The 16,102-nt window shown below is 47.9% G+C and overlaps 6 protein-coding genes across 6 annotated transcripts; 4 read left to right on the forward strand and 2 right to left on the reverse strand.

Moving 5' to 3' along the window:
• Positions 1-2,233: 2,233 nt before the first annotated feature.
• F9C07_9282 (putative mannosylphosphate transferase) lies at positions 2,234-3,227 on the forward strand (the record flags this gene model as incomplete). The annotated part of the gene is made up of 3 exons (XM_041286640.1): positions 2,234-2,602; positions 2,667-3,094; positions 3,143-3,227. 3 exons carry the CDS (start codon positions 2,234-2,236, stop codon positions 3,225-3,227), a joined length of 882 nt encoding a protein of 293 aa, XP_041148425.1.
• A 690-nt stretch (positions 3,228-3,917) lies between these two features.
• F9C07_2234954 (PrpF protein) lies at positions 3,918-5,207 on the reverse strand (the record flags this gene model as incomplete). Its single annotated transcript, XM_071509963.1, has 3 exons — positions 3,918-4,039; positions 4,096-4,771; positions 4,827-5,207. The coding sequence occupies 3 exons, from the start codon at positions 5,205-5,207 to the stop codon at positions 3,918-3,920; spliced, it is 1,179 nt and encodes a 392-aa protein (XP_071364692.1).
• Positions 5,208-5,682: 475 nt separating this feature from the next.
• Positions 5,683-7,585, forward strand: F9C07_2234955 (sugar transporter; the record flags this gene model as incomplete). The annotated part of the gene is made up of 5 exons (XM_071509964.1): positions 5,683-5,852; positions 5,911-6,151; positions 6,241-6,921; positions 7,004-7,391; positions 7,473-7,585. The coding sequence occupies 5 exons, from the start codon at positions 5,683-5,685 to the stop codon at positions 7,583-7,585; spliced, it is 1,593 nt and encodes a 530-aa protein (XP_071364693.1).
• A 2,943-nt stretch (positions 7,586-10,528) lies between these two features.
• F9C07_9285 (uncharacterized protein) lies at positions 10,529-11,031 on the forward strand (the record flags this gene model as incomplete). The annotated part of the gene is made up of 3 exons (XM_041293485.1): positions 10,529-10,541; positions 10,609-10,758; positions 10,868-11,031. The coding sequence occupies 3 exons, from the start codon at positions 10,529-10,531 to the stop codon at positions 11,029-11,031; spliced, it is 327 nt and encodes a 108-aa protein (XP_041148428.1).
• Positions 11,032-11,159: 128 nt separating this feature from the next.
• F9C07_9286 (uncharacterized protein) lies at positions 11,160-11,754 on the reverse strand (the record flags this gene model as incomplete). Its single annotated transcript, XM_041293494.1, has 2 exons — positions 11,160-11,497; positions 11,613-11,754. 2 exons carry the CDS (start codon positions 11,752-11,754, stop codon positions 11,160-11,162), a joined length of 480 nt encoding a protein of 159 aa, XP_041148429.1.
• A 1,040-nt stretch (positions 11,755-12,794) lies between these two features.
• On the forward strand, positions 12,795-14,377 carry F9C07_2285570 (thioredoxin-like protein). Its single transcript, XM_071510766.1, has 3 exons — positions 12,795-13,160; positions 13,211-13,355; positions 13,419-14,377. The coding sequence occupies exons 1-3, from the start codon at positions 13,113-13,115 to the stop codon at positions 13,886-13,888; spliced, it is 663 nt and encodes a 220-aa protein (XP_071364694.1). The 5' UTR covers positions 12,795-13,112; the 3' UTR covers positions 13,889-14,377.
• Positions 14,378-16,102: the final 1,725 nt, after the last annotated feature.

Raw genomic sequence — 16,102 nt, forward strand, 5'->3', positions numbered from 1 at the left:
TGCCAGTCTCACCGCCATGTATGATTCCTAGGGCGGCGGTGCCCCGTAGCAAAATAGGTAACATTTGCCTAGTAGGCACTATGAGCGATCTGCGGTCGGATTCACAGTGACCAAGAGTGATTATAGGTATATTCGTAGGGATGTAGCCCATAAACAAGCAGTAATCCGAAGTGGTTCACATATATAAGGACTAAGGCCGTAGATAGAAACTTTAATCTAGGAGTCTCTTTGAGAGATGATTTCCTTTGAAGCTCTATCACCGGGTAGTAGACAACCTGCCCATTACATAAACCACAACCAAGCAGCTTCATTCCTGTGGTTCAACGTCTACGGATGCTCAATATTTGCTTTGGGGATGGAATTGATCAGGTGACCGACCAGGTCCGGGAGGATGACTAATCAGGTTCTTTTGCTAACTCTTTTGAGTTCCAACTTTCAAAACGCTACACTCTTCATGACCACAAAGAACGGTGAAAAGAGTATTCCTTCGCCAAGACGCATGGCACTAGGCAGCACTCATTCGAGTCGTGACAGGTCGCCGGGGCGCATTCAGTTGTTCGCTTCGCCAAGAATACTGGATTGGAAATCGGCCAGGAGTCGGAGGCGAAGGACAACAACGACTTTAAGTGGGACCCGGTCTGCTTGGCAGGCTGAACGAGAAAAAAAGGGGGGGTGTCATGATGGGGATATTTGACGATCGTGGAAATGTATGGTTTGGTAGATGTTCTTGTCACCTCATTTTATTCCGGCGGTGGTATTGTACATGAGTGAGTAGGTATTTAAGGGGCATTGAGATCTCTCGTGCCTTGACTTGGTCTCTAAATGTCGCCCAAAACGGAAGGCCGGCAGTGGTCGCTGCATGAGATACGGCATTAATGATGGATCCGGGTGCTTTGTGCATAAAGAACAGTATAAAAACTGACAGGGGATCCAAGCGCTGCTGAATTTAGGACTATGGCGTCGACCGTCGTGATAGGATATTATTATATGCTTGACTAAAGCGTCTAGTATGGCGCCTCAAACCAGCCACTAGCTCCGGAATCCGGGACTTGACGGGAAGCTGTTAGTAGTTGTACAGGAGAGACGGTATTATACGTAGGGCTGGTTTTTACGAATACGAGTGCTTTTGTCATTGAGAGGTGTCAACTGTCAAGTGGCTCACGATGAAACATCATGTTAGTCAGTGATGACGAATGGATGATTGAGATTGATTGATTGTATATTAATGGGGTAAGGTAGATTATGTATTTTGTTCTTCATAATTACCCCTCTCTAGGGACGCATTGGGTGATTGTTCGCAGCTCCTGTTCCCCCGTAGAGTAGTATGGAATACTTTACGGAGTACTAGTAGTATGTGACCATACTTCTTACTTACTACCACCTCATTGATGGAGGGAATGTAGTGGAGCAACCCCGAAGCGGGCTAATTGGCACGCGAGGTGGCGGTACTTTGGGGAAGTACCGTACCTCCTCGGTTTTGATTTCCTCAGGCTCTACAACTACGTAGAAGAATGCGTATGGGTTGTGCACTTACGTAGTAACGTGCCGTGGAAAGGGAGGCAAAACCCTTACGGATGATTCGCAGGAATTTCACCATCTCAGGGTCACTCCCCAAAGCAGGGTCTTTTCTCCCACTCAATTTCTCCTGCCACAGTGGGGACTTTTTTTCTCGAACCCAAATACCTTTCGCCCCGCTTTAAGAACTGCAGCTGCAGTGAACTGGTTCCCTGTATTTTTTTTTTGGATTTTATGTTAATTTGTGTTTTTGCTTTTTTCGACGGATTAGTCGGATCGCAGGGATACCCAAGGTTCCTTTCCCTTCCGGTGCGCTGGTTTGTACTTGCTTTCTTTTGAAGCATTTGGATTGTTTTAGTTTCTTCTACTTTTCACTTCTCTTTACATTCTTCAGTGCACTTAAACTTTCGCCCCCAGGTTTAGCTTGGGACAATTCCTCCCTATTTCGGTCCCTGATCGACAGCACTTGACAGGGATACTACTCTTTTAGGAATATAATATTGGCTCCATCCCCGGATCCCTCGTGCGCAAAAACTGTTGGTCCACGATCTACTATTGCACCGGCTTCCTTACCGTTCTATATACATTCCGTTACTCAACTCATCAACCGACGGGTGATTGCTAGTTTCCCCGGCCACTATGCGCACCGAGGCGTGATCGTTCTGCTCGTTATCTGCCCTCCGATCACCCTCCCTCCCTCCCTACACTAGATCTCGAAATGCACCTTTGGGGTCTCCTGGCTCTTACCGGTGCGATCTGGTCAGCGCGGACCGAGGCGTCCTCCGCTTCGTCGACGGGCAGCGCGGAGCAGCATTATGGCAAGGTCGTTAATCAAGACGACCCGGACCCCTTGTGGGATAAGTACGGGTTAAACAAATCCGAGGAGTTCAAGTATTTCCATGAACCGGGCCACGATGATATTCTCGGCCACTATGATTCTCGCTACTTTACCGAACCCGTGGCGGACGAGGAACGTCCGCAGACGATGACCTATATGGTGCGCGCATACTTGAACTTTTTCGAGGAAAATGGATTAGAGACGTGGATCGCACATGGGACGTTGTTAGGATGGTGGTGGAACGGCAAGGTATCTCTCTTGCTTCCAGTGCATTTTGGTATGTCGCTAACTGGTAGCGCTTGCCTTTTTCTAGGTCATGCCCTGGGACTGGGATATGGATACTCAAGTACCCGATACTACCTTGCGTCAGCTTGCCGACCGCTATAACCAGACGGTCGTCCAATACTCGACTAAGAATGCCGACGTACAACGGACCTATCTCCTCGATATCAACCCCTGGGCTCGTCAACGCGAGAATGGCATGGGACTGAATATCATCGATGCGCGATGGATAGATATGCAAACGGGCCTCTATATCGATATAACCGGGTTGAGTAAAATAAACCCAGATAAGCCGAACCTATGGATGGACAAGCACGAGCACCAGTACCGGACGGAGGATATCTACCCCCTCCGGAAGACCACCTTCGAAGGAGTTGCGGCTAAAGTACCCTTTGACTATGATGCGATTCTGATCGAGGAATACGGGAAGAATGCCTTGACCAGCACGCATTTTCATAAGTGAGTTTCCTGGTCTCCTCATCATAAGGTAGTGCTAATCACATGCAGCCATACGTGGATTCCAGAATCAGAGGAATGGATCCCCGATGATCAAGTGGCCGATGCCATCGACGACGATAAACAGTACGAGTAGCGTGATTACTTCATTCACGTAACCGACCGGATGATCTATCCGGACATTGGATGCGGTCTTATACCCTGATATATATCTCGACATATATACATCGTGATCTTTGATGTAGCTACGGAGTTTTTGGGAGCTGATATCTTCATTGGGTGGCGTACGGAGAGGCTCATTTTTTGCGTTTGTTGGGATCTATTTGCATACATCGGTGTTCATCTGGCTTGTATAATTAAGTGACATTCTTGCTGCTGAATCAGCTTTGCTTTTGACCATGCGCCTTGTGTAACGCAGAACCCTGGATTCGGGACAACTGGTGTTACGGAAGCCCGATGGTGAAAAAACTAAAAACTTCTGAAAATTAATCGAAAACCCTTTGGAAAATCAAACCAAAAGCTTCTTCCATGCTAACAATCATTTGATGACGATGAGCAGAGCCCACATTGATTTAGTGATGGGACGAGGGAAACCGATGGGGTATTCGGACATGATGATCGGCAATTAAGTTTGGTTGATCGCTGTTGTCGATCGTCAGGGGGGAACATTCCTGGCCTGAGGCCGCTAACTGAGTTATCTCCACGTGAACACACAGCTTCATGTTTTATCTTCACCTGACAGCCCTTGATACAATTTCCTTGGAAGAGTTTATCTTGGACTCATCTAAATACCCACGACCTGTGATTACAGGCGATAAAACACCTTTTACTCAAACAATCGTCGTGCGGTGCGGAACATACTGACACTCTCCACGGATGTCTCCCCGTTCTCGTGCATCCCCACGCCACCTCCACGCCCATCAGTCCACTGGGGTGTTTGAGCAACCACTTCACTGTGCTCATCGTTAGATTGATCATCATGGCTTGCCGTGTTTGAGAGTCACCATGGTGGACACCTGGGGCTTGGCGCTGAATATCCCATGCTACCGTTCCTGGTATGCTTAGCGCGGTGCCGACACAGACAGCTCCCGTCGGCTGAAGGCTGGGATGAGGTTGACCCAGGCTGAACGGCAGTACTTCAATATCAGCTTCATCAATGTGACGTCCTACGTCGACCTCGCGTCGACATGGATATAGATGGGCGATTTTAGGGGTACCTATAACTCGTCCCGCCGTAGCAGTGTCTTCAGCGAGACCAAACCGCACAGCTCCTGCAACGCGGATCTCCTCGATGATTCCGAGCGAAAGGGGAGATGTAGGTTCCGAGCCATGATACGCGGCGGGCATGGTACTCGCGGATAGCAATGCAAAAGGGTTCGCAGCATCCACTAGACTGACTCGAACTATAAACGGCGTCGGGGTGTGCGCCGAGCCCACGGTGAGCATTTCTTGCTTCGCTCCGCTGGGGAACAGCCTTCCCGTCATGCTACCGGCTGGCTTGATGATATTCATTCGAATTGGACTTGCTGTGCCTCGAACCCCTGCTATGCTGTAGTCGCCGTCCTCGGAAAACCTGCCGTCTGGGGTGACGTGAACGGTCTCCACCAGGATTTGCTGTGTGTTGGTGTTAAACACTGTGATGTGCATCTGCCAGTTTAACAATGGCGCCAGAACATGAAACTAATAATGTGTAAGGTAATGTTACAGTTCTTTGTCCCTGTATTGTTGGTCTCACGAGCTCTTCATCCAGAGCAAATGGTCCTACCCCGGACGCCATGTTTCCACAATTCCCTGTCATGTCAACCTGGGCTTGATCCGGGGCGACCTGAACAAAGGTATAGTCGGCGTCTACCACGGGTATTTTAGACTTGCGAATTACCGCCACCTTAGAAGTGGTTGGTGTCGCGCCTCCGACTCCATTGAGCTGTCTCTTGCCCCCCTCGGCCGAACCCAGAGCAGAGAGGAGAATTGGTGCCCAAAGGTCTTTAGACCAAGGGAGGTCATGCTCATGAATGAACAAGCCTTTCGAAGTACCCGCCCTCATCCAGACCGCCGGAATACCCGTTCGGACTGGATTTGAGGCGTGAGAGACGGCATGCTTAGAAATTCCCGGCATCGAATCAGGCTTGGTCTCTACCACCTAGCGCGGTGAGCTGTTTCAGTGGGCATGTATGACCAGACTACCGCCGATGAAGGCCTGATGTATTCTGTGTTTTCGAAGAAGGACAAAGAGGTCCCTAGTATCGTGAGCGGGACAGGGCTGTGGAAGCCATTATATTGTGCTGTAAATTAACATGTGCTTCTCTGACCATTCTTTGGACAATGATATCGCACGGCGATGCGGCCCGAAAACTCCTATATATTGTACTCATGCAACTTTGCTCCGCGGGAAGATCTGGCCCGCGGGATATAACTTCCCGTGTGATTTTTTTTCAACGTCACACACAGACAGCCAATTACGTTCCTGCCGGAGTATGTCATTCGTGTCGTACTAATAGGAAGCTTCTCTGTGCCTCCTTTTAATCGATCACTTGGTCCTTGTCATGGTTTGAGAACGGCTTCTACAAGTGAATCAAATGCCAACCCCAACCATGTGGAATCTGCTCGAAAGACAGTCCAATGGTTCTGATTCTGGTACTGACGGGAGGATGACTAGTATACGAGTGTATCTTCTGGCCATTGTCACCTCAATGGGTGCTTTCTTATTCGGGTATGACATGGCATTTATCGGTACATCGATTGAGTTGAATTCCTTTAAGAAGTATACAGGCCTTAAATAGACATCGCTCCATGGGTGCGGGGATCCTAACAATCTACAGGGACTTTGGGTTGGAGCACGCGTCCAAGGCTGTCGAGGATGCTTTCTCAGCCAATATTGTATCTCTCCTACAAGCGGGCTGCTTCTTCGGATCTCTCATCTCTGCCCCGCTGAGTGATCGTTTTGGGCGTAAGCTTGCTCTCGGGTTGGCGGGCCTGATTTTCTGTGTTGGATCAACTCTGCAGGTTGCAACATTGGGAAGGGAAGCTGTGATGTTTGTGGGGAGATTCGTTGGTGGTCTTGTAAGTTGTCAAAGGCTTAGCCTATAATCTATGTAGCCGACAGCTCAAAGACTTATGTATGAGTCGGCTATACTGACTGTGCAATACAGGCTGTCGGCGCCGCAAGTATGCTCGTTCCCTTGTATACGGCCGAGTGTTCCCCACCTCACATTCGGGGGCGTCTGGTCGGTATATTCGAAATTGGCGTGCAGGTGGGAATGTGCATCGGCTTCTGGATCAACTACGCTGTCGATCAAACTATGGCACCGTCAACTTCCCAATGGCTGACGCCATTCGCCATCCAATTTATTCCCGGAGGCCTCCTCATTATTGGTCTTCTTTTCCTTCCCGAATCCCCGAGATGGACTGCACGAGTTCGGGGAAAAAGGCTCGCAAGACAAACCCTTTCATACCTGCGGGGACTCCCGGAAAGCCATCCCTCAGTGGAGTCGGAACTCAATGATATCATTACCCAGCTCGAGGACGAAAGGGCGGACAATCCTGGAAAGAGACTCTGGATCGAGATCAAGGAGCTAACGCACCCTGGCATCAGAGCTAGGCTCTTTCTGGGTTTCATGATTATGGTTTTCTGTCAAATGGCTGGTTCTAATGCTATCAACCATTATTCGCCCCTGATATTCCGATCGATCGGTTTGACTGGTAGAAAGACTACTTTGATTTCGACGGGACTCTATGGAGTGGTCCGACTGGTCGCTGTTTGCATCGCCATGTATTGGACTGTCGATGGCTTCGGGCGGACGCGAATGTTGATGTGGGGGGGTGCACTAATGGTACGTCTGCTGCCTCTTGACCGGCCCTAAACGATGCATTCGTGGATTATGTTTGGTTTTGTTCTGACATGGTATAACAAAGGCCTTTTGCATGTGGTTTATCGGGGCCTTCGTTAAGCTTCACGCGACCACCAATCACGTCGACGTTAAAGGGCACACCAGTGCCGGATCATATGCGGCCGCAGTGTTTATATTTATCTATGCCTTTGGCTTCTGTTTTAGCTGGGCCGGCGTGCCATGGATTATCTGCTCTGAAATATACCCTTTGCGCGTGCGAAGTCTTTGTATGGCCATCTGTACGGCTACCCACTGGCTTCTGAACTTCGTCATTGCCCGCAGTTTCCCTTATATGATTCGGAATATGAAATATGGAACATATTTCTTCTTTGCCAGTTTTCTGACGCTTGCGATCCCATTTGTGTGGTTGATGGTGCCGGAGACGAAGGAATTGAAGCTTGAAGAGGTGGATGGTGTGTTTAGAAATCGAACCTCCTGGGGAAGACGGGAACCTCAATTACCTTGCGGGGATCATGCTGATCTCTGTTCTTTAGATGCTGAGAGGGGCAAGACTGAGAGAGTTAGAGATGTCAAGAGCGCTGGAGTCAAGGAGGTTGAGAAGATTGATACTTTAAAGAGATATTGGCTTAACACCTTGCCAGACTGAGCCTCCTGCTTCACCATCTTTTGTTCTCATTTGCGGTTTTGTGATTGCCATGTGGGCCTTGATGTCTCTTAGGTATACCTTAACGGTGGTTGTGGTATGTCGGCTGCTTACACTAGCAACGACAGGTTACATGACAATAGTAATTGACTTCTAAGTATAGACAGTCATCATATGTGTTCTACAAAGCTGTCGATTTATACTACAGTACACGCTCCGTAAGAGCTCAAGACCATAGTGACCTGGAACTGTTGTCTCAGCATGATTCTATTGACACTGGTCACCCTTCTCAGTAGTTTTTGGACTTCTTATTCCGTAGACACCAGCAGTAAACAACCTGGCTCTTGTGAATAACCTGTCTACAAGTGTTACCGAGTTCCAACCCCTCATGCTTCACATAGTATGAAAGTTTAATGCCCACTATCAGGTCAGAGTACATCACATGATATCCCGCGGGAAGTCCTTCCCTATGACACCAATGGAGATTCTGTTTCTATACTTGCCACTACGAAATACAGACATCATTGACGGAGATAAGACTCGTCGGCAAAGAGCGTTCCAGGCCTCTGTGTTCTGCCGCCAAAGAAGGTTCGATGTGGACTTTTATGGCCAAATACGGAACGTCTAATAATTCCTAGTGGACATGCGACAGCTTGTTTGTGACCTATAATCTGCGTGAGTTGCTGATATAGATCATCATTCCGTGTGAGACCATCCACTTGTCGGCTCCCCCAGCTGGCCAGCTCCGACAACGACTACAACTCGAAAGCCAGAGCCCTCGCAGTGGAATATATGTTCTCGCTGGATCTTGTGAGCCCGGGCTGCTCCGCTCAAGTGCAAATACCATCCACTCTCCCCACGGTCCAAGACACTGGCCAAGTTGAGACTGCACATTCAACTAGTCTCGGATTTCCATCTCCCATAATGAAGACCCCAGCTATCATGGTCGCACCAGTGCCCTTTCCAACGACATCGCGCCGAACAAGAGGGTGCTTTAGAGCCTAGTGGTTAATCCGAAGATGCCCATCAAGTGAATCAAAAATGGATTGATGGGGGAATCTGCGCATCAACGTGAGTGACACTCCATTTCTCGTGAATAGCTCATTCTGAATGAATGCAGGCCAAATGCCCTGGACTTGCGCAAAGGGAAGCTGAATTTCGATGGAGAAGGCTCGGAGCTGGGCATTTGTCTTTTGTCACTGCATTGACACCGTCAACATTCCTCATCACCTACCGTCGGGCGTTCATGCGAGATATGTTCTGTGGCGGACCAGTTTAACCAGGCTAGATTCCGATATTTAGCAGTGGCCCGACAGACTCCTGCCTCATCTGAACTTCGACAGTCACCAAGGTACGACTCCATCATACATTCTCCCTCTGTTAGCGTCGTACCATGTGTTGGTGATTCTCCTTCACTGCCCCTTTGTCGCGGAAGGCCATCTCCACAATACACCCCCATTCATCACGATTAACTCGTTCCGTGCCTGCGCCACGGTGGCATCAGCTATCATTCGACTGCTCCACAGCTATGACGGGACCTTCTCCATCCGCCGCGCACCCTTTTTGATATCCTACGCCACGTATGTGGCGGCTAGGATCATCGTGTGGATTGCCGACAAGGAGGAAGAGGATAGTCAGGCACATCCCGGTTTACGGGCCTTCTGTCCATGTTAAATGAAAACTGAGAGACGAACTGGGTCTTCCGGTGCGCCAAGAACGTCATTATCCACATGATGAAGCGGATGGGCGTTTTCTTGGTAGGACTCATAGCAGTCTGGAAGGGGCCTATACCGGTCCGGCAGATAAAGATCCCTTTTCCAGTCTGAACACGCTGTTAATACCCGCAACAATGACCCCTGGCATCAGCCGCGGGGAGGCTATCTAGCTGGGTCCGTTTGTTCGGCCAATCCCGACACCGCGGAGCTCGATATGGACATGATCATCCGGAGATTTATCACGCAGGGGAATTACGGGATGACCATCTCATATACGTGGTCTCCTCCAATTGCAACAGTGTCAGGGCGGAAGAGCCGCGGCCAGTCGGACTGGGTCCCCTCAGGGGGTTCCATCGGACCATCGGCATCGTAGTGGGGTCGTTTTGTTTCACGATATGTTATTTGGATTCAATGGATTCGGACAAGACCTGTCAGGATAGAGGGATAAATCATGAGGGAAAGTTCGATTCTCTGCCGATGTTGACAACGACATCAGTTGTACGTGCACACCAAGCTCCGTCATGGACCGGTACTAGTCGTATACCGAGGCCTGTAGAATCTATTTATCAGGGAGGGGGCGCAGCAGTGGGGATCAAGTGGCGGTGACTGTGTTTCTGCCCCATCTTTCTCCGACAAGATTTCCCCCTTTTGAGTCAAGTGTGGCGTCATATCCTATATTTACTTCTAGTGATGCTCCACGTTGACTAGACCCCCCATTTTTGAGACTGGGCCAGAGGAGGGCTTCTCATGCTATGTCGCTCCTGAAGAATAGGTGGCCTCAACTGAAATCTGTACCGAAGGAGGTAAACAACAGTTTCCACGGGACGGTTGACCCCCTTCGAGAGGGTATACTGTAAACACAATACACAGTACCGTGTAGAATTCCGATCCGTTTGGGTCCACGCAGCCAGTGGCGTAAGGCCTTAACCAATGACTGCCGCAAAAGCCGAAACGCCGGTGGGACTTGGGCAAGACTTGTCCAATGGCACATCGAGAGCATCGCCGAGACCGGCTGACAAAGCTTAGCGATGCTTAGCCTCTGGTGTGGGGTTTCAGACTAGTCCGACTAGTTGGACACGACTAGGATTAATTTCTCATAACAATAACCCCCCCAAGAGGGGCAGGTCAGCTCGCACTACTCTTTATAAACCCCTCTTCCCCCTTTTCTTCTTCATCTCATCACCATCTCTCTCTCCTCAGTAACTACATCATCACACATCTTTCATTCACCATGGGTTGGTTCAGTATGTCTCCCTATCCCTCACCTTCTCAATCTTATTTTCGCCTGCCTGTACTGATTGAATCCCGTAGGCGACGACAGCGAGCAGGCTCAGCACTACGAGCGGTTCAACAACTACAACGGTAGCGAGGAGCACAAGGCCTCGTTCACCCATGAACTCATCGCCGGTGCCGCCTCCTTCGAGGCTATGAAGGCCTACAACGACCACTGTGAGAAGAACGGTACGTTGAATCCATCTACCTTTCTCTCTCACTTCCTCTCCCATCACCTCATTTCTCTTGCTCTCTCCATATTTATTCCCGGACATATACTAACAAAAGATTGGAATAGGCCAGCCCCAGAGCCACGAGACTGCCAAGGAGCTCCTGGCCGGATTCGCCGGTGCCTTTATCGACCGTGAGGTTGAGACCAAGGGTCTTGACTTCATCGACCGGGAGAAGGCTAAGCGCCACGCCGAGCAACAGCTCAATGAGGCCTCCGGTCGTGACTGGTAAACGTCTCCGTTCGCGGGAAGCAGCTATGATTGTGTTTTTGTCCTAGCTCTGTCGATATATACCAATTTGCATATCAATATACCACATGTCTTTTTTTCATCGGGAAACACAGCAAAACAGGAGAGGATCTAGATAAAATGCACCTCATCTCGATCAATGCCCCCATTCCGCACCAATTCATCCAACCGATCCTTTGTCCGCTTCGCCACGGCCCGGCCATACTCCGGTCCCACCGGAATTGACGACGGCGTTTTGGCCGGATCAACCTTGAGCCAGGCCACTGGTTTGGTATCCGGTCCCTGACTTGCAGCACGGATCTCCTGTAAATCAGTCTGGGTATATCCGCCACCCATGATGATCGCTGCAGGGGATTTGTCTGTTTCTGTAGATGTAGTCGAACCCGTCTGACGAAGTAATGCAGGAATTTCACTCTTCGCCGTAGCAGGCGAGAGGAAGAGATGCGTTACTATATGATGTACTCGGTCAACCATCGACAAAATTCGTATACTCAGCAAAACAGCACATAACAAACGAATACACATATCACAGATACAAGATACAAGATAGAAATTAGAAAATACCTTCATATTCAGGCTGCAATTCTTCCCTGACAACGTCTCCGATCTGACTTGTTCTTCCGCAGACGATGACTGGTATTCCTGCCGGGGGTTTTCCGGTAGTACTGAAGAGTCGAGCTGCTGCGGGGATTGTTCTGGAGAACATTTCCGGGATTGTTGTTTGGTTGAATTCGGTTGATACTTTTTATCCCGTTGTTGATATGAATGGATGGATATTTATGAATGTCTGTTCTTTTTTTTTTTTTTTATCTTTTTTTTTTTGGTATTTCGGTTAGTATGTGATTGGGGGTTTCGTCTGATTATCAGATATGATTGAAATATGAAGAGAAAAGAAATATGTATATGATCTGCAATTATGCTGATGCTGTCGGCGGTTTATAAATAAATGGCTATGAATACGAGGTGCGGGGCAATTTGTCCACTGCCTCGCTGGATTTGTAATCGTTCGGTGTTATGGGTAATTGTCATGGATAAATCAGTTGTTTAGATGGGTAGAGGCAGAACTAGTATTGTTTGGAAATATGTGGGTGACATAGAAGGTGCAAGCAATCGCAGAATATAAGTGAAATCATCTAAATAATCTAGGTATGCTCCGTGGTGCATCAAGTCCGAATGACTTTAGGACGGGGAAAAGTACTGGCAGGATGGCAAGGCGGTGGTCTTGTGTGAACCAATGAGATGATATCATTTATGGAGTACAGTGATAGTCCTTTTCTGTATACTTTTACATGGTATAAAGTCGAGGTACTTTCAATTGGACATCTATATGGTTGGCTAAAATGGTATTGGATACTAGAATATTCCTGAAAAGTGTGGCTGACATTATACCAATTAATTTATCCTTACTCAAATTACCGACGATATATAGCCGGAAATTGAATACTGACATAGCGAGCCAAAGACAAGAAAATAAGGTCTTCGTTGGCATTCGACGAAGCAGCGCCATGAGGAAGTAGGATGGCTCACCTCTTCCCTTAAAAAGCACGAAGGGGTATAAGCTAGAGCTCATGGGAGAAACGTCAATGCAAGGTGATAGTGGCAGGCACTAAGTCGAACATTGAGCATCTATATTTAAAACTCACTCTACCCTTCAATTGTGTACCTATATTGTTGGAAGCATTGAATAAGAGCAAATTCACTACAAATCGGCAAAGAATATAATTAACTTGAGAAGATATACATACTAGTTAACGTAACAAATGATCACCACGGACTTCAGGTCGGACTCAATAATGCCACGTATTATAGCTAAAGAGATTACGAGGCCAAGCGTAAGCACTAGGCCTCAACGTTTCTTTTAGTTGACTGTCTTACGAGATCATATCTTGATTTCAAATCTCAGAATTCAAATTACATAACCTGAAGGCAACCACGATTCGACTTACTAGAAATGGTGACCGGATATCACTTGTATACGCAAATACGAATTTTAACATGATAGTGCCATTAAACCCTCTCCCTTGACTCACATACCCCAAAACGAGGCATAAGCGGAGAAACACCATGGCGTTCATCAAGATCGAAATCATTTCAGACGCAATCTGTCCCTGGGTAAGTGTATCAGTCTTAACAGTTACAGTACGATAGCTCATCCGCCAAAGTGCTACATAGGATATCGAAACCTTCAAAAGGCAATCTCCTTATACCGCAAGACCTACCCCGGCTGCTCGAAAAACACTATAGAAGTGTGGTGGAAACCATACTTCATCGACCAAGAACCGCCAAAGGAAAGCATCTTAATACAAGGTCAGTCTTCGATGCTATGGTACGCACGACACTGCGAAGAGCCGAACCTAACTCAGAGGCTAGACCGTATGCTCCGCCGCATGGATCCCAAAATGGTAGCAGCGGCCCAGACCCGCTTGAAGCGTGTAGGTGCGGATGCCGGGATCCGATTCAAGCTTGGTGGGTATATCGGGTCGTCTAGACTAGCACATCAGCTGCTGTATCTGGCCGCGCGGGAGGGGAGTGAGCTGCAGTGTCGGGTTTCAGAGTTGCTCTTCCACTACCAGTTTGAGGAGGAGACCGATATTAGCCAATTAGATACCGTGATTGCTGTTGGGGTACAGGCTGGACTTCGTGAAGATGATGTCCGAGAGTGGCTAGCTAGTAGTGCTGGAGTGGCGGAAATGGAAGCTGAAGCGAAGAAGGCAAGGGCTGACGGAGTTACTGGTGTGCCCCATTTTGTTATCGGGGGAAAGCATCATATGGAGGGTGCTATGGATATGTCGGAACTGTTTGAGGCCTTTGTTGCTGTTAGAGAAGGACAGTCGAGTTAGTGAGATGACGTTCCGAGCGTTTGAAACTTTAACGTTAGAGCGTCAACTATCCCAGGTTCGCGCCTTTTCATCGTCAATTGTGCACATACAGACCATCCCTGGTGCATTGAATGTGCGTCCAAATTCCCTCTGAGAACTGAAGGTATTTAATACAAACCATAGAGGGTTGTCAAACTGAGGCCTGATGAGGATCATCTCTATACTATCATAGTATTGGACTGTACGAAACCGCCATATCAACTGCAACAATAGATAGTGCGTGCGTCTTCGCCATTCTCATTGGAATCACATGAAGTATTGCCAGTGATAGTTCAGTTCCAGGTGGCCAGGGTTCAGCTCTCTTTCAGGTGTCGTATATGTCTCTGAGAGAATTGTATCCACCACTCTTGACAGGCACATGCGTTTGCACACAATATTGAAACAATACCCAACAATATGAATAATGGATATTGAAGATCTTACCGGAAGAGGTAAACGGTAAATGCCGCCATCTACCCTGGAAATATTCCTCTTATAATCTTCACCCAGTACTGGAAATAGAAAGGTCTAGGCAACCAACGTTAGTGCTTACCTACTGCAGCATTTGCTTGAGCAGCCAATCGTAGAGCCATGCTTCTGGAATTCGGCAACAGAAGGATTATGAGCAGGCATAAGGACAGGGATAACAATCCTTCATTTGATTCACTCAAACTCTGACGATTACTGTTGGCACTTTGTCTCCACATAAGGCGTCCTGTCAATCCTTTCTTGCGCGGCAGCCCACTTGAAATCCTGTTTGACGTGAGGAATTAAAAGGAAAATCCTCTTTCGAGTAATTAGTATGTTCCTCACTTCTATACCAGCCTCGGTACATCGAGTTGTTAGGGTTGTCTGCATGTGTGGTAATGTTTCCAAGTGGCTACCTCGCCTCCACTGTGGCCCGAACGCATTGGGACCCGCGTACCATGTCCGGCTAAAATAAGCACAACAGCCAACAATCATGTACTATGGGCATATTATCAACTGTTTTTATAACTTAAATACCTTTGAGAAAGCACATTACGCAACAGGACTGCTTTCTCATTTTATCTGATTAAGAGTCATAACTGGTGACGATATCACAGCCTTGGATTAGTTATCCGGAACCCTCCTTGTGAGCCTTGGCAACTAGAAGTACCCTCAATAAAGCAGGATTCAATACTAGTATAGGCCATGGGTTGAGATCCTTCAGACGATGGGTCTAGTCATAGATAAACACAAAGACGAAATCCAACTATGAGACAAGGAGATTGGTGATCTAAAGCCGTCGAGGATCCACTATCTACTTCCCGCATATATTAATCCAGGGTCCTTGTCAAGTATGTGATCGACATCAGCAGTGGCGTATAACTAGCCTTGAAGAAGCGAATGATATGCACCTTGGAGAAAGTCTTGCCGCTGTAGGCGAGAGGGATTGTGGGTAAAACTGCATTATTGCTACTGGTTATCTTAATAAATAATATCAAAAAGCTCATGCTGCTAAGTTCTGTTGGTAATGTTTTCATCGAGACAAGGGTAGTGATCCCGTTGATCTTACTATTTTATCGTACTTTGTGCCATGTGTAAATCTTGATTAGATATTGCTTCTCGACTAGTACTATTGCTCCTTCAGCCATGTTGTTCCTGTTAAGGAAGGTTCGCCGATAAATTAAGTATCACTCGAAGAATGACTTAGTCGTTATTGAGGCCTTCGTCGGAGCATCTTTAACCCTGTAAAGAATCTCTCTATCCGCGAGCGTTAAACAATTCATGGACGCTCTTATCCCATAACAGAATTATTCCCTCGTCACTTGTTCATGCACTGCATATAGGTGGCAATGGCGTTCTGGGTGAGACTACTAGATTGGAACAATATATGGTATTTGTCAGCTACCATAGAGAGCTTTCACGGAGACGTACGTCCAATCATCTCAATTAATCCCAGCTATGATTCACGTAGTTTAGCTCCTTGAATACATTAAGAGCTTCGGCTCGTTCCGACGGTCATTTACTCGGAATAGCTTACCCGGGAGGATTCTACTCCCACCACAGATAACAGGATGCAGGGATGAATGGACAACATCAACAACCTTGCAGCTAGAACCGGACGGACCTGCCCTCTTGTAACGCTTCTCGAGTGCAGAAATGTTCTCGTGAGACGCGGCCTGTATTTTAGCTCGGTCGGTACGTCGGCATTGAACTTAGCGTGTTTCGGTC

The sequence above is a fragment of the Aspergillus flavus genome, chromosome 5, assembly GCF_009017415.1.
Source record: "Aspergillus flavus chromosome 5, complete sequence".
NCBI lineage: Eukaryota > Fungi > Ascomycota > Eurotiomycetes > Eurotiales > Aspergillaceae > Aspergillus > Aspergillus flavus.

Excerpts from the sequence above, each read along its gene's own strand:
- F9C07_2285570 (XM_071510766.1), top strand. The coding sequence starts at position 13,113 with ATGGCGTTCATCAAGATCGAAATCATTTCAGACGCAATCTGTCCCTGG. Across the intron at positions 13,161-13,210 it reads CAGACGCAATCTGTCCCTGG|TGCTACATAGGATATCGAAA; the intron begins GTAAGTGTATCA and ends CATCCGCCAAAG. Across the intron at positions 13,356-13,418 it reads GGAAAGCATCTTAATACAAG|ACCGTATGCTCCGCCGCATG; the intron begins GTCAGTCTTCGA and ends CTCAGAGGCTAG.